The sequence below is a fragment of the Alosa sapidissima genome, chromosome 14 (assembly GCF_018492685.1).
Source record: "Alosa sapidissima isolate fAloSap1 chromosome 14, fAloSap1.pri, whole genome shotgun sequence".
Classification (NCBI taxonomy): Eukaryota; Metazoa; Chordata; class Actinopteri; order Clupeiformes; family Clupeidae; genus Alosa; species Alosa sapidissima.
This window is the reverse complement of record NC_055970.1, coordinates 8,615,911-8,638,223: the sequence shown is the minus strand read 5'-3', so window position 1 is coordinate 8,638,223 and position 22,313 is coordinate 8,615,911. Positions and strand designations below refer to the sequence as shown.

At 44.1% G+C, this 22,313-nt stretch overlaps 1 protein-coding gene across 1 annotated transcript in view; it reads left to right on the top strand.

Moving 5' to 3' along the window:
• fhod1 (formin homology 2 domain containing 1) overlaps positions 1–22,313 on the top strand; it is a 44,786-nt gene that overhangs the window by 11,001 nt on the left and 11,472 nt on the right. Inside the window, 12 exon segments of the mRNA XM_042061248.1 lie at positions 6,277–6,344; positions 7,133–7,238; positions 7,735–7,829; positions 9,248–9,359; positions 9,621–9,715; positions 10,078–10,221; positions 10,735–11,114; positions 16,316–16,426; positions 18,336–18,425; positions 19,161–19,184; positions 19,884–19,934; positions 21,177–21,346. Of these exon segments, the coding sequence (XP_041917182.1) occupies positions 6,277–6,344; positions 7,133–7,238; positions 7,735–7,829; positions 9,248–9,359; positions 9,621–9,715; positions 10,078–10,221; positions 10,735–11,114; positions 16,316–16,426; positions 18,336–18,425; positions 19,161–19,184; positions 19,884–19,934; positions 21,177–21,346 (1,446 nt within the window).

Here is a 22,313-nt window from a genome sequence, read left to right as displayed (position 1 = left end):
CTGCTCTGCTGTCTCTCTGTGTTCTGAGATCCTGAGTGTGCATCTGAGTGTGTGTGTGGGACTATTAGTCTCAGAGGCCTGTCTGCCGCTGATGCCAATCTGCACAGCCTCCACCAAACGCTCAAGCTAAGCACTGCCAGATGCCCAGCAGCGGGCACGGACACATCGCCCACGGGCACAATCCCTGCCCGCTTGGCAGCTCGTATCTCCTGTATCAGCGGAGGATTTTCATAAAAGCACCTTTGAGCAGTGGAACCGGCCTGGTTGAATCTTGTGTCTGTTTTTGCGGTGGAGGTTGTTTTTTTTTTTTCCCCCCAGAGGAAAGAAAAGACTTGTGTTCACATGTTAATATCCACTGCTCTTGCTCCTTCACGGTTGCTGAGCTTTGGTCTGGGCTGCTGAGATTTTGGGGCTCTGTGCCTCTTTCTCAAGAATGTGTTCTCTCTCTAATGATGCAGGTCTCTGTTGTGAGCTTTTACATGTGTCCATATATGGGTGTTTGTAGATGTTTTAGTAGGTCTCTGGTCTGACCTTGAAAGCGGACCACCTGGGGCATTTGACAGGTCACACATGTGATTTCTGACCTTTGACCCTAACTCCTGCTTAGTGTATCTTTTAACTTGCGTCTTTACATGACCTTTAGGGGGGCTGGCTGATCAGTTTGGCCAGTAAAATTCTCCATGGGGAATTGTCCCTGCATGCTTTAATGGTCAGAGCCGACTTTTGCACCCTTTGTCCAGACAAACGGCGCGTGTTTATTTTGGTTCGCTTCATTGAGGAAACCCTCTTTTGGAGGTGCTGCGTTTGACAAGGAAGCTGAGGAAGCCAAGGAGACTAAAAAGGATGGCTCCAGGGTTTCACACTGAGAGGAATGTTGATGTGGACCCGTAACCGACTAGGCCTGCCACCAGGGAGGAAGAAGCCAAAAACACAGAAACTGATTTTTCACACAAAAGGGGCTGTCAATCAATGCCGGCCTCCCTGACTCACAGCTCCTCCTCACGCACAAGGGAGATGCTGAGGGAGCTGGATTATATGTTCCTAATGCACTATAGCTCTCAGTTGGGGTTGCACAAAATGCAATATCCTGTCTGTAATCCTGTAGTATTTTATCTTTTGTACTCTCAATCTCAGTAAGAGGCACATCAAAATACTGATACTTGTATGCTGCTCATACAAGCTACCAATATATTCAAGGGTAGAAAAATTTGGGAGTTAAACTGTCTAGTGTCCAGTTCAGTGTATGATATCGATTGGATCAAGCACTTTAGTACAACTGGTGTTTTCACTGGTGAAGTCGACGATATGGATATGACCATTAACTTGTGTTGGTGTACTTTGGCCAAAGTGATGTAGACATGATAGACTCTGAGTCTGCAGCTGTCTGAGAGGAACATGCTGCCTTGGCTGTGGTTTCAGAGTTAGCCCCCCAGGCACTTTGAGATTCCAGTCATTGTGCCATTTAATTGATTGATTTTTATAATGGCCCTCCGAGTGCATTGCAAGTCACTGACCTGAAATCTTTCTTTTCTGTCCAGTTCTGTATTCATTAGTCAATGAATGTTGTTTTCTCTCTGCTCTCCATCTGTGGTGGTGTGTGGCATTGTATTGGGGAGCTGTCTGGGATGAGCTTGATTTACAGGTCCGGCAGCATTGTCCAGCCCTCTCGCTCTGGATCCTGTGACCTGGCGCAGCGGGGGGGGCGGAGATGGTGGAGTGAAGAAGGGAGAAGTAGGGCTGGGCGATATGGGCCAAAAGTCATATCCCGATATATTTAGGTCGAATATCGATAGACAATATATATCCCGATATTTTTTTCCGCAAAGTTAGAGCTGTAAAATGAAATGTTCAGTCAAATATGAGTAGTTTTATTGAAAACTCACTACTCAAATAACAATAAAATGTAAACATAAAACTGGAGTGCCTTTTTTGAAATCAAAGCTCCGTAAGGTGCACATTTAAATAAAAATAAAAAATATCTTAAATAAAATAGGCCAATCTTTTTCTGAAATAAATATATTTTATATGAGAAAAGTAGCGTACAGTTTCACAGCAGTGCAGAGAGGGGAGCAGTGCAGAGAGCTCTGGTCAGCGGCTTGCGTGGAGCAAGGATCACGGTGCAAATTTGAACTATATCGATATATGCGATATGGTCTAATTCCATATCGCATTTTAAAATATATCGATAAATCTTTTATTTCGATATATCGCCCAGCCCTAGGCAGAAGGAACGTCTCATTCTGATAATCTCATCCTGTCTGACTCAAGTGGTACAAGAATGTGCTGATGTCTCATTACTGACCACACTGACCGCCTCCTCCTTCTCCTTACACACATGTGACGCACGCACACACTCACTCTCACACACATACCGGTAATCACTGTCATTTTATAGGGACATTAGAGGAATGTGATTTTTATAAACACTGGCACATATCTGGAGGATTAACCCATTGGCAGGAGCTGATATAATCAATGATGTCATGATGGGACTTTCTCCTTAGGGAGTTTCATATCATATCCTGGTATCGATCATAAAAATACCTCCCGAATGCGCTAGTTTCCAAGTACTTCCGCTTTGTCATCAAAATGGGACACCATTCACCTGCAGGATTACGCATCTTTTATTACACAAAGGAATGTGGTCAGCCTATTTAATACAGTCTATGGGTCAGCCCCAGTCAGTCTGAATTCGATATGGCCATAATAATGCCTTGCAGTGTTCTCCAGCCCAGCCTTTTTCTCTTTTATATCAGGAAGAGGGACATAACTGTGTGCACCACTTAAAGACAGGGTTGAGTGTTTTTCTCTTTCTTATGAAAGTGCACACAGCACTTCTCGGAACCATTCCCAGTGCACCATTTGGTTGTCCTTACAAACAGCCTGGTGATTGGGTACTGTTTTTGGGTGTGTGGGTGTGTGCGTGTGTGTGTCTGTGTGCGTGTATCTGTGAGCGCGCGCATTTGTGTGTATGTATGTGGGCGGATTGTAAACATTTGTGCCTTGTTGACTGCAGCGACCTCTCTCATCGTGCTTCAGCCGTCGTGTCATCAATCGTTCCCAGAGACGTCTCTGAAAAGGGCCGTGTTGTCCACGGCTATCTGTGTATCTCTGATGTAACTCAGCTCGACTCTGAGGGGTATTATTGGGCACAAGAGACTCTGTGTGATGGCAGGAGTCATAAAAGAATGGAGAGCATGGAAGGGGAGCACAGAGATCAGATAGGGGCACTGGGAGCAGTTGGGTTCGTTGGGCCCCATGTCCGCGAGTCATATTTATAAGACTCCTGACTTGGGAACACTGTGTTTGTGGGAATGAATGTGTCTCATGACCACACAGGCTGAGGAAAGACTGACTTCTGGCATAATTAATATAATGAGCTGATTTGGGAGACTCGGGGGGGGGGGGGGGGGGGGAAAGGAATTGGAGCAGTTTCCTGTAAGCATGAATTCCATAGAGACCCTGGTGGCATTTTCGGGAGATCTAAAATGTCCGCCATTTTAGTCTGTGTATTTATTTAGCTGAAACATACTGGAATTTTGATAAGCACTCAGGCTTTTGTGGTTTATTACAGTTTGTATGTGTGTTTGTGTGTATTTGTCTGGGTGTGTGTGTGTGTGTGTGTGTGTTGTGCTTTCTTGTCTGATACTGTAAGTCTTTCTGTCTGTTCTGCAAATTTGCTGTGCTCTTTTGTGGGATGACGCTGTAGGAGTTATCAGGGTTAAGCATGCTGTGGTGGTGGTGTGGGGCACTGGACTTGCCTGTCCTCCTTCCTTCCTCTCAGTGTGGCTGAGCGGGCTCCGGCCGCGTCCACTGGGTTGGAGGGGGTGAAGGGAAAACGCACACACATGGGGAACAGAGAAACGCTGCAGAGACAGAACTCCATGTCCATGCCCATCATGGAGACAGTCTGCCCGTTGTCAAAGCAATAATGGAACCCACAGGTTGCCATAGAAAAAAGGCGACTTCTCCTCAGTCCTTCCCCTTGTCATACTCCCCATTGATGTACTGTCTGTTCATGAAGATTCACAATGGAATGTGTTCTACCAAGGATTTATAGCGTATCCACTGGAAATTTGCTTGACTACCAGTGCATGGTGGGATTCTCCTCTGCCCAGTGCCTTGCTGTGAGGGCTGCCAGCTTCCCTCATGCAGTACATTCCCAGCATGTGTTCCCTGAAAATTGTCCTAAATTATTTTACATGCAGTATTTTTTTGGCCTCCAGTGTAACGCTGAAGGACATTCAGGGAGTTTTGGCTGCCTCTTGTTTTATGCCACATTAAACGCAAAGCTAGCTACGCGTTCCACTGTCTGTAGCCTGCCACAGCAGCAGTAGCAGCAGCAGCAGGCAGAGTCATCAGGGCCCAGGCTGTGTTTACGGGAGTGAATCTCTCTGTGTCAGAGTCTGCAGTTGGTGTGGGAGCGTGGACTTGATTCCAGTCTGTCTTTCTGGCCTGTACCACAGGATATCTGACACACACACACACACACACACACACACACACACACACACATGCACACAGACACATGCGCACACACACATACACATGCACATAGACACATGCGCACACACAGACGTACACACACACATAGATGCACATGCACACATAGACACACACACAAATATACATACACACACATAGGTAAGCGCACTTGTGGGCAAGCATCGCGAAAACGATCAGGAATTCACCGCAGGCTCCACATAAGGACTTGTGTTTGTTTTCACAAGCGCCTAAAATAGGTGGAGTGGACACACACAAACCGACACAAGTGTCTGTGGGGCCTAGACACACACCATATGCTCCCATGTGGAATTGGGAACTCTTCTCCTTTTTGGCACTGGTGTTGTAATATGAATTCCCAGACAGGAACTCTGTCAACTCTCTTCCACTCCCTTCTCTCTCTCTCTCTCTCACCCCCCTTTCTCTCTGTCTCTCTCTCTCTCTCTCTTTGTCTCTCTCTCACCCCCCCCCCCCTCTCTCTCTTTGTCTCTATCTCCGTCTCTCTCCCTCTTTGTCTTTCTCTCCCTGCTTCTGTCCTTTCCTTCCTCCACAGATTCTTTAGTCTGCGATACGTGGATTCTTTTTCCGTCCATTCAGATGTGTCGATGATTAACTTTCAACTTTGAGCTCACCCCACAATTTGAGTCCTCAGGTTACACATGCTGTTGTTTCATTACACAACACAGTAGAGCACATTAGGGATGGGGAATAGAAATTTAAAAGGGGACGTTTTAATATTTAATTAATCGGCATTTCCTGAACTGAACCAGATTGTGAAATCTCTCCCAATCTTTGGCCTGATCTTCGCTGGTAATCCTGATGTGTCATGTACTTGCAAACATAACAGGACATTGTTGCAACAACAACACAAAGGAGAGCACTGACCTCTTTAAGGAATAAACAGGAAGTGATTTTCTTTCAAAATGGCCATCATTCCTATTGTTTCGAGTTTCCAACTCTTGTTTCTAAGTAACAGGAAGGTTGTCCAAATAGCGGTCACTCACTGCACGGAGATGTTTGGTTACAGCAAACTCAGTAGCCCAATATTGTCTTGCCTTAAAAGCAAATACCACAATAATTTCAAAGTATTAGCTGGTCCGGTCATGGTTTCAGAAGCCTAAATCCCAAAAGCCACAGTTTTGATTTACTGTTTAAATATGTGTGTCTAATGCAAATAATCTCACTGGTTTTCAGAAGCTCTGTCTCAGGTTTCTAACTCGTCACAGTAGGTGAAAAAGTGGTTGGCTGTGTGCAGCTTGTGCTGGATGGCCTGTCTTAACTAATGACAGGCAGTGAACACTCTCGGGCACGTGGTGTGAAACCATAGCCACAGCCTAATCTTTATGACGATAGTTTCAATGAGCTGCTGTCTTCGTTTTTTCCTCTGGAGCTGCCGGCACAGATGGAATTTCATTACGTGGCAAATTTGCTCAAATTGCTGAAGTTCATTTTTAAACTCAGTTTGGATACATGCATGCAATAAATTAAGCTTTCTCAATAAAAGAGTCTTTCTCTCTGCGTAGGTCTCTTTCATTTGGTCTAGAATGATATTTGAAATATCTCTGGATTTACACGATGGCCTTGGGAATTAACTTAAGCAGTTGGAAGTTATTGAAACAATTGGAATGGGGGAAAAACAAGTAAATACATTTCACAGCTCTAACGGCATAGTCCACCATGAATAACAGGTTTGTGGCTGTCTGTCTGTGTGTCTGTGTGTGTGTGTGTGTGTGTGTGTGTGTGTGTGTGTGTGTCTGTGTGTGTCTCTTCCAGAGAAGCTGTACAACTCCCACGGGCCTGAGCTCCGGCGCTCCCTGTTCTCCTTAAAGCAGCTGTTCCAGGTAAAGCCGCCATTCGTGTTTCATACAGTAACGTTGCATCACATCAGCACTGCAAATCACCCATCCTGCTGTGCCCCTGACATGGCCAGAGACAGAGGGCTCCCTTAAACCCTTAAAGGTGTAGGTTTTTGAACGTTCTAAGTTCCGCAACAATTGAAGGTTCTAAAATTCTATGTTGAATTCAATGAACCCAGATATTCTATAGAATGTTAATTTCCCAACATTCCCATCACACCGGTGTGACGGTACTCCTTTAAGGGTTAAACCCCAGCTTAGAACAAGAGGGTTCAGATGTCCAGCAGCGGGAGGAAATGCATACCAGTCGTGCCGAAGTCTTTAACCGTAATCATTTAGGAGATGAAGCCGTGATAAGTTTAGACCTCAGTGGGGAAAAACGCTGAATGCATGATCGTGCCACTAAATATAGTACGGCCGCATCCAGACCTGCTGTTTTACTCTCTCTTAAAGTGCATTCAGAGCAAAATTACTGGTGCTGAATTCATTGAGTTTTGTCCAAGAATGGCTGCTTTATAATGGGGCTATTCTTCACTTTATGGGATGGGGGAGGCTTTCCCCCCGGATGGTGTAGGAAGCGGATGTATACTAACTATTCTGGACATGCAGTCAGACCCATAGATATATCTATGGCACAGACAAACCCACACCAGCATAAAAAGTTACTGACGTGATAATGGCAGTGTTGTTGACATTCAAACACAGTATAAACACAAACAGTTGCCACAACTACTGTTACTTGATCCAACATGTTTTGGTTTGGTTTGATCTAGGATGACAAAGACCTGGTGCCAGAGTTTGTTAATTCCGATGGGCTCACCTGCTTCATCAAAGTAGGGGCAGAGGCTGATCAGAACTACCAGAACTACATTCTCCGAGGTAAGACCCCTGGGCCTATCTACAACCTAAGGGGCAGAAGAAAACCCTTTCTGTGCATCAGCTGAATCAGCAGGGTGATCAGCAGGAAGCTGTCTAGTTCCGCGCCTGCTGTGTAATAGCCACTGAATGCACTGCTGTAGGGGGATAGGTGCTCAGGAGAGTGCTATGTGGATCTCTGATTTATCAGCCAGTGGCAAGGGAAGCCAAAGAAATGTATTTCTTTCTCTTGCAGTACAGATGGCAAGTGAAGATATCCCTGTAACTCAGTTGCTTGAACATTATGCTAGAAATCCAGGGAGGCCAAGAGCTCTCAGGAAGCTGTTGGTAATTGTGTACGTTCACTGTGACTGCAGTGTAAACTTCACAGGGGCTAATCTGATAGTATGCGATAGTATATGCATACAGGGAAACACAAGTGAGGAATGATCCCAGATCTGCTGTTTTGAGTGCTGTGGAGACGTGTGATCCCAATTATTGCCTGTGTTCGCCTCTACAGCCCTCAGCCAGATCATGCTGTTTGTGGACGGGATGAACGGAATCATCCACCACAACGAGACCGTGCAATGGCTCTACACCCTCAGTGGCAGCCTGGTGAGGGATTCACTCAGTCCAGTGTGACCATTTCCTCCCTAATTTTCACATCTGTCAATGCTCTCCTTAGCAATTGAATTATGGGCAGAAATCATATGGCATCACCTACTGTAAGTGGCCATTTGACCATTTGGGGATTTTCTATTGAGCTTCATTTTCAGGCAGCAGTTTTCTTCTTCATTTCCAGCATGTCTTCAAACTGTCAGCAGCACAGTATTTGTGTGTTGCTTATGAGCGTTGAATTAGACTCATCTTTGCCAGCAGTTGCAGACTAAATTTGTTTTAAATTTCCTGATTTCATGAAGAAATAGTGGTGTAAATTAGATAATGAATGTAATAAAAAAAAATAGCTCAGAGTTGCAATGTTATCTATAATAATGTGTCGCATCCTGTAATGAAAGTACAGGACTAAAGTGATGTCACTTTCCTCTAGCAACAGTGTCTGTGTTTGTAAACAAAAGTCTTTGCACTAAAAAAATGATGTTTTGAGCATAGACTCAGTCAGTTATTAACATGTCAATTACTTGACAGCTTAAAATGCATAATCTATGTCAAATATCTAGCAACTACTATATGTGAATTAAGGAACATCTGCAAGTATTTGTGTTGATTTAATATGCTCTCCCTCATTCACAAATGAATGTCAGCTTTGGTAGGGGTTCAGTCAGACACACAAGGCACTGAGGGGCACTTAAGAGCCCACATTCATGTTGAAATGGAACCTAACCCGCTGTTAAATCTGATCAATTTGCTGACAGCAGTTTTCAGTTATCATGCTTCTTTGTTACTGTCCATGGACAGAACATGAAGTGCCAAGTGTACGTATTGTAGTCCAAGTGTGAGTATGCATTTCTCTATACAGAATATTAACCACCCTAGCAAGTAAAGATGTTGTGGATGAAACTTGAACTTGAAAAGCCCGTTGAGTAGAATGTAAAGCAGAAGTGAAACATGCAAAAGGGGAAGATTTCAAATGGTCGACGGATGTCATTCACTAATAGATCAGTGGGAAAGGTGTTCTCCACCCTCACTTGTGAGACACACTTTCTCTGTGCTGTCGAACCTGTCTGGACCCATACTTGATGCCATTCATAATGGTCACTATTCAGGGTCAGGGTCACTATTGCCATCTAGTGTTGGAAGAATGCAGTTTTTGTCTTCTCCTTTTTTTTGTCCATTTTTCATTGTTCTCAATTCATGTTACCTCATGATTTTTTATTTTCATTTACTTACCAGTTCTTTTTGACCCCCCCCCCCCCTCTCTCTCTCCTTCTTTCCTTCTTTCCTTCTTTCTTTCTTTCTTTCTTTCTTTCTTTCTTTCTTTCTTTCTTTCTCTCTCTCGGTCATATGCTGACTTATCTCCACCTCTTCTCCTCTCTCTCTGTCATATGCTTATTATCTGTTCTTCTTGTTCCCAGTCTCGGCTGGTGGTGAAAACCGCTTTGAAGCTGCTTATCGTGTTTGTTGAGTACACAGAGGCTAACAGCCCGCTGTTCATTCAGGCTGTCAACACTGTGGATGCCAAAAGAGGTACTTCCCCTATAACGTTACCTCACAACACCTAACAGCACTGACTCTGGACCTCTCTGTTTCTCTGGCTGGTAAATCCAGTCAGTCCCTACATTCTACTTGAGGCACGTCTCAGTGATGCTATACATTTTTAACTGTATAAAATATATTGCAGATGAATTCCCCCATTTGCTATGCTTTTTATTTGATCTTGCTTTGGATGAAAGCATTCGATAATAACTATAAACATAAACTGTTAACATAAACTCTAAATATTTACAGGGGTGAAGCCATGGACGTATCTGGTGGAGATTCTGGAGGAGAAGAATGGCTCAGACTCAGAACTCCTTGTGTACACCATGTCTCTCATAAACAAGGTATTGGCACCCAGATGTAAACCAAGACAACCCCTGACCCTGTGACTAGACTTTAATCCAGGTCATAATAAACTGTTAGCGACTCCATGAAAGTATAGCTCGGAGATTAACAGGCCCTTCTGCCAGATGCACTGTTTGGACTGATGTGTACCATTACAGATGTCTTTTGAAGAAATAGCTGCTTTTTAACATTGCTATGTGACATTTTGAAAGTAGATCTGAATATATCATTGAGAGCGTGGTGGTGGTGTCTGTGTCTGTGTCTGTGTCTGTGTCTGTGTGTGTGTGTGTGTGTGTGTGTGTGTGTGTGTGTGTGTACACTGTAAATGGACTGGAGAACTAACGCGTTGGCTCCTGCACAGACTGTTTCCGCCCTGCCAGACCAGGATTCCTTCTATGACGTCACAGACTGTCTTGAGCAGCAGGGGATGGAGAAGATCATGCACAAGCACATGAATACCAAGGGGACCGAACCAGACCTCAAGCTGCAGTTCACTATATACGAGGTATAGCACCCACCCCAACCCCCCCTCAAAAACCTAACCACCAATCCCCCCGCATCATCCGCTAGCCAAGCAGATGTTTTCCATGAGGGATGAGAATGAAGCCTGTAGACAGAGTGGAGGCGATGCAGTAATGTAATGAATAATGTGAGGTTTTAATGGTGTAGCAACTCCAAAACTTTTTGTTTTTCTCTGTTCGGTGCAGAGCAGATTCCCCACTCAATGTAAAAAAATATTTTATTTTTATTTTATTTTATTATTTATGTAATAAATTATTGTATTATTTGTCTTAGTCTTTATCTTTAGTTATCCACTGTACAGCACTTTGGTCAGTTTATGCTGTGTTTAAATGTGCTTTATAAATGAAATTTAATTACTTTACTTACTTACTAAAAACAATGCACACGCACTGTGTCCGAGATGGTGTATGTTTTCCTGTAGATAATGTGATGAAATGGCAGACAGGTGTATTTTTTCTAACATTTGCTTGTGTGTGTGTGTGTGTGTGTGTCCCAGAATGCCCTGAAATACGAGGACGGAGATGCGGAGGATGCCTCCTCGCACGTCCGCAAGGAGCGCCGCAAGGGCTCGGCCACCGAGCAGGAGGGCAGGAGGAGCCGCAGGTCCTCGGCCCACCTCCAGGACGCGCCTCGCACCTCCTCCCCGGCGCCCCCAGTCTCCCCCACCTCCACCTCCTCCTCCACCCCGTCCTCCTCTTCCACCCCGAGCCGCGCCACCTCCCCCCAGCTCTCCGAGCCCTTCAGCCCCCAGCCCCCGTCCACCCCCACGTCCAACAACAGCTCCCAGAGATCCTCCCCTGTGCCGCCCCCGGTGGCCGCTAACGGTACTGCACCCCCCCAACAGGAGCAGGAGCAGCTGGCCTCTCCCACTCCTCCGTAAGTGTGCGTCTGACCGCACGTGTGTGTGTGTGTGTGTGTGTATCTGGATGTATACGTGCATGCTTGCATAGGTTCCAGAGTGAATCTGGCCTTCACAGTATGTGTGCTTGTGTGTCAAATCTGCTTAACCCCCCACGTGTTGCCATGAGTTTCCGAAGCTTCAGAAGCTTGCTTGGACCACTAATACCCAAATCCATTACACAGCAATGCTAAGATCATGCACAAAGTCATGCCCACTAAGCATCATTTAAAAATGCCTTTCTCTCACAACATGAACTTCTCCTTTGCATCCACTGAGTGGCAGTGCATGCTCTGTGCTTCCACCTCTCTGAATGCCTGTCCTGTGTGTAACTCTCTGAGCAGTCAGCTAAATCTCCATCCTCTAGGCTGGAGTCTCTGCATTGTCGCAGTGTTAGCGGCACATGTGTGCTTTGTGTGCACGCTGGTAGAGCCATCAGTACTCCTTTCCAGCCTCCTGCTTCTCTCCCTCCCAGCCTGCCTCTCTACAGGGTCCAGTGCTCAGATAAAATCCCCTCCCCGCCTCTGCAGATTACTCTGGTGATGGATGACCGTTATTTAGCCAGTGCTGTTAGTCTCGAGGGTTATGTCTGGTTGTGTTTCTATATTTGTGTGTATATGTGTGTACTTTGTGACTTAGTTAGTTGCCGTCTTTCTTTGTGTGTTTGTGCACTGAACTGCAGTGTATGTGAGACCGTATTAGTTTGTGTGTGTGCATGTGAGTTGGTCTGTTATGAGAAGAGGAGGGAACTGGTGATGTCTCCAGATCTAGAGGCACAATCTGAAAAACTGAAACTCAATCCTCTTAGTCAACATCTTGTTTCCCTCGTCAAGGTAAATCAAAATTGAACTTGAACATTTGAACAATTTTCCCTCTTTGAAAGGAAAACTGTGCATACCACATTTCATGTGATGAATGCTGGTTCAGTCTTAGACTGTCTTAGACTGAACCAGCCCTGATATTTAGCTCTAAGTAGCTACTGTAATTAGACGGTTTTGGGCACATTGTCACGTGTTGTGTTCACTACTCAAAATCCTTTGCATTTGAAAATCCCTCCCAAGTGTACAGAGGGAAGAAAGTGTTGAGGCGTGAGTTTGGAAAATAAAAAGGTGTCGACATACACAACAATAAATATTGTGGGCTAGTTTCCTGTACATGGATTAAGCCTTGTCCAAGACTAAAAGAAAATCTTAAGTGAAAAAATGTTTAGTCTAGGACCAGGCTTAATTAATGTGCAGTAAACTGACTGTATATATGTACATCACATCAAACATGTAACAGCTGAGAACAAGTGTGTTCTGCCTTGGCGGTGTGGAGCTATTTTCAAGCAGCCAAAGGAGATTTGTTTTCAATGTACATGATGCAGCAAATGGCCCATACTGCATGCATACTACATCAGGAAAGGCCATTTATGTCAGAATTATGACTTTGAATAATGCTGACAGACCATAGGTCTTAGATTTAGTTTTCCATCATTACGGACATGATTTATCTTATTATGACATATAGTTATTATTATTATCACATATAGGTTTAGTCAGATTTTTATTTTATTTTTTTTCCTTTTTCGCATGTCCAAATTTCCGTCAAGGATTCCCGGGACACTGAAAGACCGGGGTACACGAAACTTGGTGGGCATGTAACCCCACATGGATAGCATGGAACCATCGTTTTTCGTTTTGATCTGTAGCCCCCCCGCTGGACTGTGTGTTGGTCTTAAGGGGGCATGTCAACCCATCCCATTACCACTTATTTCATGTATAGCGCCACCTAGTTAAAAATTAAAAAGCAAAACATTTGGTGTTTTCATCACAATATCTCTGGCTGACATGGTCAAAACTGCACGAAATTGAAAGTGTAGGATCATTGACACCCTCCGAATGTATGCCAAGTTTTGTGAACTTTCGCTCATGGGGGGCCTTACAATAAAATAATTTATGTGTACATTTAGTGACCGTACACCAACAAGGATTCCCGGGACACTGAAAGACTGGGGTACACGAAACTTGGTGGGCATGTAACCCCACATGGATAGCATGGAACCATCGTTTTTCGTTTTGATCTGTAGCCCCCCCGCTGTACTGGACCCCCCGAAAGGAGGGTAGGGCAGACACAGTTTTCTGTGAATATCTTGAGAACCGTAGGGCCTAGGATGACCAATTTTTTCCGTATGTTTGGCTACAGGGGTCATGTTAACCCATTCCATGTGCACACATGTGCATAAACAGATACACACGCACACACATATATTCACAGTAATCATACGTATGACGCATACTAACACAGTAGACATATGTACGCATGCATGCACATGCACAAACACACACACGCAGGCAAACACACAAGCACGCACACACACGCACACTCACACACACGCACACACCCACACACATAAACATAAACGTGTACACGCACACATGCACACAATTCAAGAATTTCTCAGAATTATGAACAGGCAAGATGGGGGTGGGGTTGTATAAAATTAATTTTACATGTGAAATCTATGAACTAATTATGTTTTGGTACTTGTTGTCTAGCAGATACCAGTGAGAATTGAGTGTGGATAATGCAATTTAGTGAGACAGTTAGAATCATATAGGCCTTTCAGCGTGATTTATTTTTTGTGGAAAAAATGTGCTGGACTGGGCGGCGGTCATATTTTGTACCGCTCTGCGGTACATCTAGTTTTCTGTAGAAATCATTGGCCACTTTTATGTTCACTTAAGTTCAGTTCAGTTGTAAATCTAAAAATGATTTGCTCAATAATTGAATGCGCGATGGTAGTGTAGTGGGGCTAGTGTGCAGTTGCCTGAAAGCTGTGGGTTCAATGCCTGGCTTCCACCGTTATGCCCTTGAGCAAGGCACTTAACCCCAAGTTACTAAATGTAATCCCTTGTAACATAGTTGACATATGTAAGTCACTTTGGACAACAGTGTCTGCTAAATAAATAAATGTAAATTAATGTGGCAACTTACCCACTCATGGGGCAAGTGTGCACCCTTAAGTTATTGCTTAATGATTTCACTCTGAAATGGAGTATGACAATACAATGAATATTAGATACAGTATGTGCCCAAGACTTGCATCATCATGCATTTGTATCAAATGAAGCATGCATTATTTGCAGTCATTATGAGGAAAACTGGAGAGTGCCCTGGTCCCCCCTACACATGAATGATGTCATCAGTATGAGAGTCTACATGTATGACACACGGACATGTATGACACTGTATGTGTGAGTGTATGTCTGTAGAGCTGTGAGTCAGTTTAGCTGTTAGTCAGCATGTTTGTGCAAGCCAGTCAGTCCACGTGTAAGACCATGTGTTGAAATTTGTCTGTTTGTACCAGCCTGTGTGTTGGCTTGTGTGCGAGTCGATGTCTGTGTCTGGATGTGTGTGTCATTGTGCATCTGTGTGTCTGTCTGTGTGTGTCTCCGACTCCATATATATATATATATATATATATATATATATATATATATATATATATATATATATATATATATATATATATATATATATACGCCTGTGAGAAAAGCGCGAGGCAGAATTCCAGTGAGCGTGCAGCAGCGGCATGACTGTGCATGTGGGAGAGACAAATCACATGGCCACTGACAGGCCGCTGACGGATGCCGGACCCCGGCCTTTCCCATATGCGGTAATGTGCTGTAGTAGCAGCCATACTAACACACAAGCCGGTGCTGAGAATGCCGGAGAGTGTTTAAAATGATTTAAGTGCAGGAACATCAGCACATTTCCCTGGCCTTCGGCCCTTTAACATCAGACCAGAGTTTGTTTAAAAGTTATTGCTCCTGCGGTTCTTAATCGCCTTGGTTGCATGTTGCGTGCGAGGGGTCTGTTGGTTCGGCTCAACATGTTTGTACATAATATAGAGCCCTCCAAGTTGTCGTCCGCTGATTGATTTTGCATTCTTGATGATTTCTCCATGTATTTATCCTGGAAAACGCTTAAATGTGGAGCCCCCCCAATCATTCCAGCACATTCATTGACTGGCTTATAGGCTAGGCCATGCATTTAACAGACGCTTGTGCTGCTGCAGTGGTATTAAACTTTCAGCACGGTTTTCTCCCAAGTGGATATTGCTATGCACCTGGTTCACATCCTGAATTAAAATCCAAGGCAGGACCGATGGCATTGTAAGAGTCTGGTTCTGTGTACAATTAGGCCAGTGAAGTAGGCTGTGATCGTGACATCACAGTGGGAGTGTTGTGGTCTCCATATCTTTTCTTTGGCCTCATATACTGTCGTTGGAACTTTTTTATGACGTGTGCTTCCTTTAGGACTCTTTTTGGTCATAGGGATTACAATTGGTGCTTTGAAGTCATGGTTTTAGAGAACGTGTTCTTAATGTTCACGTTAATCTGATTGGATGGATAGATTGATTGTCAGGTGGGTTTTGTGTGTTCTCTTCGTGAGGCTGAGCTCTGTGCCTTCAAGTGCACCTAAATTGCTACATGCCTTTCCAAGTATAGGCCCATGGCCAAAGAAAAACATTTTATTCAGTTGACAAGCAGCATGTATAAGTGGAACACAAATGTTTTATCTGGAAACCGCTGTTCACTTAGTAAACCTCATGGAATTTATGCCCTCTGGATTGTGCAAGGGTCCTGGGTCGTGTTTTCAGTCTGGTCCGTACAAACCAGCCGGACCTTGCAAAGAGATGGAGTTTCTTATCGCCTGTTTTCATCGCTGTGTGTTATCTGACTGCCGTAGTAGACTGCTGTGTTCAAAAACAAACATGGACGTCATTGATTAGTAACGTCCACACCGAGGAAGGTTTCCCTGTGTCCAGTGTTTCCCTGAATGACAACCTCGCCTCAAATGATGTCCGCTCCTCTTGTTTATGTGTGCACTGCCTGCCATTTCACTAACCTCAACACGTCACATTCTCTCAACTTGAAAGTATTTGAAGAAGTCAACTCAAAGTCTCAGTTCGTAATTTCATTTCTCCCTTCCTTCTCCCTGCCTCTGTCTCTCTCTGTCGCGTGTTGCATGCTACTCTGTAATTTCTACTCGCTGGGTTTCGTTTGGTGGTTTACTTTCAATTGCGTGCTGGTATTTTTGGGTCTTCCAGTGTAGCTAACACCCCCCCCCCCCCCCCTCACCATTTAACCACCATTGTTTCCTCCTCTCTCACTCTTCCTGGCCTTTCCACCAGGGGGCGATCTTTCGTCAGTCAGTACATGTCATCTATGGGGATTTCTAGAAGGTCAAGGTTGTTTAACAAGGCTGGGTCAATAACAGAGGAGCCCTCAGCAGCCTCTAACAGGTTTGTACAGCAACTTTAATCAGCTTTCATTTCTGCCTCAACACCAGTTTTTCCAGACTAACCACAAAAGAGCTTACAAGGCCTTAGTCGGGGGTCCACTCACTCACCTGCCCATGTCCACCTCGGCTGGACACTATTGATAAGCATTAATTTCTCTTCCTATTTAAAACACCGAAGCCAAACTCTTATGTTCTTTTTTACTACTCGTCATAGAGTATAAAAACAAGGAACACAAAGATTATTCAAATGAATCCAATGTGGCACCTAAATCCACAGTGTTTGCACTCTGCACTGATACAATGTTGCGTTTAATGCTACAGTGAAATGCCTATGGAGACCCACGGATGGGATTAGAGAGAGAGAGAGAGTGAGAGAGAGAGAGAGTGTCTTTGAGAGGATGGGATTAGTGTTGTGTTCTCTCTCAGACTGTTCTCTCTCTCTCTTTCTCTATTCCTCTCTCTCTCTCTCTCTCTCTCTCCTGCACACTTGAGTGGTTTTGCTGAAAAACACCCAGTTCATCTTTTTTTGTGTGTGTAATGATGTCAGATCAGAAGAGGGGTCTGAATTAAGAACCACTGATGGATTGGGTGCCATTGGTATTCAAAGCTGTGTGTGTGTGTGCGTGTGTGTGTGCGCCTCTGTGTGTGTGTGTCTCTGTGTTCCATAGTTAAATGACAGTAATTAATGGGTGCTCTTGGTCATTAGGATTGGTCCTATGGTCCCAGATTGTCTAGTGCTATTCATCTGTTAAAGGTCTGGTTCACCCCAAAACCCCTAATCCTTGTGGTCGTCCACTGATATTAGACATTCGACAGCACAGATGGTTTTCCAGTTCGTACTCCATTCTCTTGGGGGTGCTGGCTAGCTGTCTATGGTCAGTTTAGCATTCACTGGTTTGTCCTTCATCCAGTGTTATAAACAAATGTTGGCTTACTCTGTATTTCAGGCACTAAACTGCAAAATATCCTTTGATCACATTTGGTTTATTTTTCTTGAAAAAAAAAATGGTATGACATCAGATGTTGTCATATCATGTTTGACCACGATTATGAGAACATTTAGAAATATGTTATCAGTTATCATTTTCTCTAACCAGTGAAAACATAATCTTTCCCCCCCTCAGTTTAAAAGTTAAATGGAGACATCCATAATTACTTCCAAATGATGACTTTCATCCAAACAAATAAAAAAATATATTTCTTAGGTATCCACATGAATTAAATGTACATTTATTAATTTAAATGACACTTTTATCCAAGGCAACAAGTGAGAAGGAACATTTAAGTTTCAGTGCAGTAGAGCTTAGGAAACATTATGTGCTGCCACTTTCAAGAACTAGCTAACCGAAGGATCATAGAATCAAGTGGAAAATAACCACAGGATGCATTTGAAAGCTACTAAAAGAAGAAAAGAAGTGCATAATAGTGGTGGTACCATATTAAGCATTAAATATATTCTAGCATGCAAATTTATTTTACTGACATTTTGAAATTTACAAGATTGTTTTACATTTAAAGTGAAAAGTTGAAACAAACCTTTATTTCAATGTTTTCTCTTTACTTTAGTTTAAGCTAAATTGTATAGATACATTTGAACGCACTCACACACCATATGATTTCTGAGTAGCAGACACCCCCCCCCCCCCCCCAGTGTGTGTGTGTGTGAATGCGCAGCCTCCACGGACCACTCTGACAGGAAACTGTTGTTTGGAGACGCAGTGCCTGAGCAGCTTGGGCTGACTGTGCTACTGTGCCTTGGCTGAGCGCTCACTCTTATTTTCTCTGTGTGTGTGTGTGTGTGTGTGCGTGCGTGCGTGCATGTGTGTCCGACTCTGGATGCGTGTGTGTGCGTGCCTATGTGTGTGTGTCTCTCTCTTTTTTTTTTTTGTCATCCTCCGCGTTGTCCACAGTGAGTCTCCCACAGACACTGCCCCACAGGACAATCATTCCCAGACGACCACAGAGCAGCCGGCTAAGACGGAGAGCAGGAACGTCTTTAAGTGAGTAAAGGGGCTCAAGGGGCTACAGTAGATGGCAACAGAGCCCAGAGATGCTGTGTTGAGCTCATTTTGTTTGTTTGTTTGTTTGTTTGTTTCTTGTTGTCTTAGCTGTTAGTTGTCGTTCGTGTGAAGTTGGCATTCTTAAGTTCATTTACGTTATTTGTTAAGTGGGATGATAATCTGCCAGTCATTTAGAGGGAGAAAAGGTTTAAGAAAGAGGAGTGATTAGGCTGGTCATGATTGGTCACGATTTCAATTGATGCTGATGATGACTGTGATGATGATGATGATGATGATTGTTTAGATGATGATGATGATGATGATTGTTTAGATGATGATGATGATGATGATGTCGATGGAGAAGGAGCTGTCGGTATTCTCTTTCATTCTTTCCATTCTTGCCATTTCCAAATAGACTACCGTTCTAAGTAGTCTAACTTTTTTTTTACAGATGTGACAGTTTTGGGTAAAGTGATTAAACGTTTCATTCAGATCTCTCCATCCTGTTTTCTTTTTCCTTAATGGCTCCATTCTTTTTACTTTATACTTCTTTTTTTTCTCTTGTCAAGCGTCTCCTCTCACTGTTTGTCTCATGCCTGTCTCCCTCACTTCTCTCTCCTTCTCTCCTCTCCTCCTCCTCCTCCTCCTTCATAATGTTTGGCCGGCTTCCTAATCTCTTTCCTCTCTGCCTCGGCGTCCAACATTCCTCCCCTCCAAACCTCTCTCCTTTTACAGACTGCACCAAGCCGACAGTGTTTGGTGAGTAGCTAACAGCGTGGCCAAAGAATGTGGCTTTTTTGGAGGTGCTATGATTTCATATCATTATGGTACTCGCTGTCCCAGGGCGAAGGAAGCGGCTAAAAACTTGTTAGTTGATGGAGGTCACTTGACAGGCAAATCTCATTATAAGCCCCTGGATGGAGATTGTGGCAGCAGTCCCTATAGCGACAAGCAGTACATTTCCTAATTAATTGGCATGCTCTTGCTTCCCCTCTGAAGGGTGATTGCAGCTAATTTACTGCAGCTAAGGGGGTAGTCACTTAGATAGTTAAATATTTTTTATGTTAACAGGTGTTCGTCTGAAATGCTTTTGCTGCTCTGACCTGGCTTTCTGGGCTATAATTTCTCTCTCTCTCTCTCTCTCTCTCTCTCTCTCTCTCTCTCTCCCCCTCTCTCCCTCCATTTCATTTTTCTTGTCATTTTCTCTCCATTGTCTTACATTTCAATTTCAATGTTTCAATGTATATTCTTTTAGTGCTCACTTTTTTGTTGTTGATCAGTTTATTTGTAGGATCATTCCAGCTGTGATACCTCGTAGATCTATCATACCGACGAGAGAGAAAAAAATAAATGGCATTTAGGAAGTGAGAGAATTTTTATGTGTGGTGTGAAGCAGATCTCATAACCTCCTCATTGTTCTCCTGTCAAGCCTTGCACAATGTCATGTCTCTCCCCTAGCTCAGCGGATTGCGACGTATCTAAGGATCGTCCGGTTCTTATGAACTATGAGTGAGTATGTGTGATGACCGGGGCTGTGGAGACGCGCCTCCCTTCGCAGCATGGTCTGCTGCCATGGGCTCACAGAGTTGCCGTGCTTGAAGCCTCATGCTTTCTGGGTGCTGAGTTAACGACCTTTCATGTTTTAATTGATCTTGGTTGTGTGATTTGTGAAATTCATGCTTTGGTGGATGGGAATGAAAATGAACTGGAAAAATTCTAATCCTCTAATGATGCTTTCAAAACGGCTGTGTTGTGTTCCTGCCTGGTGATTGGTTTCTGAATTGGTTTTGTTGGAAGTTGAAGTATGTAAACAGCTGAGCTGTTTACTCATGGGGACGACTTAAAGACAATGATTTCCAGTACGGCTATGGTTGGGTCATCCATTAGGTATGAAGCACTTAGAGAAGATTATATATGTCTCATATTTCAGGACAATTTGGCATACAGAATAGTTATTTTGTGGCCTAACAATAGTGTGAAGGACATTGACTTAAGGCATGAAGTACTACTCATCTGGTATGCTGTGGTGTTTTACTAACGCATATAGCACTACAATATTGTTTAACCACATCAGATGATAATATATATGGACATGCAATATGTAGTATATTTATTTTTATTCTTAGAGTTAGATCAAGTTTTCAAATCAAATCTCTCCTCAACATCAGTCATATAGGAAACCATAGTCATTTCAGATTATTATTATTATTATTATTTTGAGATATCAGCCAAAGAGATTTTATCTGTTGCCATGTTTAGACTCCTGCATGTGTTCATGTGATGGAGATGACTGCGCTTCTGAAAGCGATACGCGGGGGCGTTGGGGGCCGTCTGTGGTTCGGGTGGCTTGGTGGGGGAAGAGGAGAGGGGTGCTGGGGAGCAGTGGTGGCTTGGCCTGGCTTCTGTCGTTAGCCACAGTCTGACTTCACAAGTGTGGGCAGCATATCTGTGGCCGAGGGCATTCAAGCCTCCCGCTTTTAGGGGTTAAGTGGACCAAATCACATCAGGGTGACCTCAAATTCTATATTTTTTTTCTTTATTTATTTTATGATTTTTCTAAGAAACCAAGAACTGTTGATAAAAATAAAAATTGCTCTTTTATCACTGCTTTGAAGGGTCCTTTGGGTACAAATGTCGTCAGCACTCGGTAGTGGTAGCTTGGTGGAGGGGAAGAAAAACAAAACAGATGATTCCAGTTTGCTCACTCTCCATGTTTGTCTGTGTGTGTGTGTGTGTCGGGTGCCTCTGCAGAGACACCTTCCTGCGCAGCCTGGTTGCCACACACCGAGATCGGGACAGGAAGCGGAGGTCTATCCAGGCCGCCAAGGAGCGCAGGGCGTCCAGGGACCAGAGCAGCCCGAGCCCTGCCGAGGGCGACGTGTCCCCTCCGACTGAGCCCAGCCCCAGCTCACCCACTGAAGGTACGCAGACATCAGAGGCCAAGAAGTGCTCCTTTAGTAGGAAGCTGCCAGAATGGCAGACCAGGTCTCATTTAGGATCCTGCCTTCAGATCTTCTCAGTGTCTGTCATGTCCTTTAAAAGTTATTTACCTTTAAAAGCTTCCTAGCCTTGGTTAAGTTTGTTTACTATGTTATTTGGTACAGTCTCAGACAAATCAGGAACTCGTGTCTAGTCCAGCTGACCTTTTAGCTTTTAAACAAAACAAACAAAACAACTCTTGAAAAATGGAAACAGACTGAACTTGGCCAAGAAAAGACTACATGGCAACAGACTGAAGTTGAAGTTAATTTTGATTATCAACTGGACTTAAACAGAGTTGACTGCAAACATCAGTACCCTTAAAAATCTGAGCTCAGAGATCAACTCCCTGCAGGAGTTTCACCCCCATATCTCCAAACCCTTAACCCCACTTTATGTGTTCACCTTTGACCTCGTTGGTTCAAACCCTGCCTGCTTCCTCACTCTCAGATTTGAGGTACCTGCTGCCCTGTGTGTTTGTGTGTCGTGTCACAAGCGATTAGGGCAACGGCGGCCGTTTTTGCCCGGTCCTCTCCCACGGGGTCGCAGCCCTCCTGCCCCTCGCACCTGTCGGGCCGCGGGCTAGGAGCAGCGGGAGCCGTCCTGTGATTGGGCCAGATGGGGTCAGGGGCGTTTATGTAACGCCACCCCCAGCTGCGGAAGTCAAAAATTGGCGCTGGCCACAGAACCTGACAGCGCAAAGTGCTCATTATAGCTGTAGGGCTGTTTGGTTACTGTACCGTTCCAGTGAGTGGCTCCAAGGTAAAGGTTAAGCCCCTTACACAAGACATACGCACCATTAATCTGAGGGGAAGATTTTGCAGTCTATATGTAACTGCATTTCCTCACAATCTTTATAGTGTTGCGGCCAATTTGCATAGCGCTGTTGTATCCTGTGTAATGTTGTAT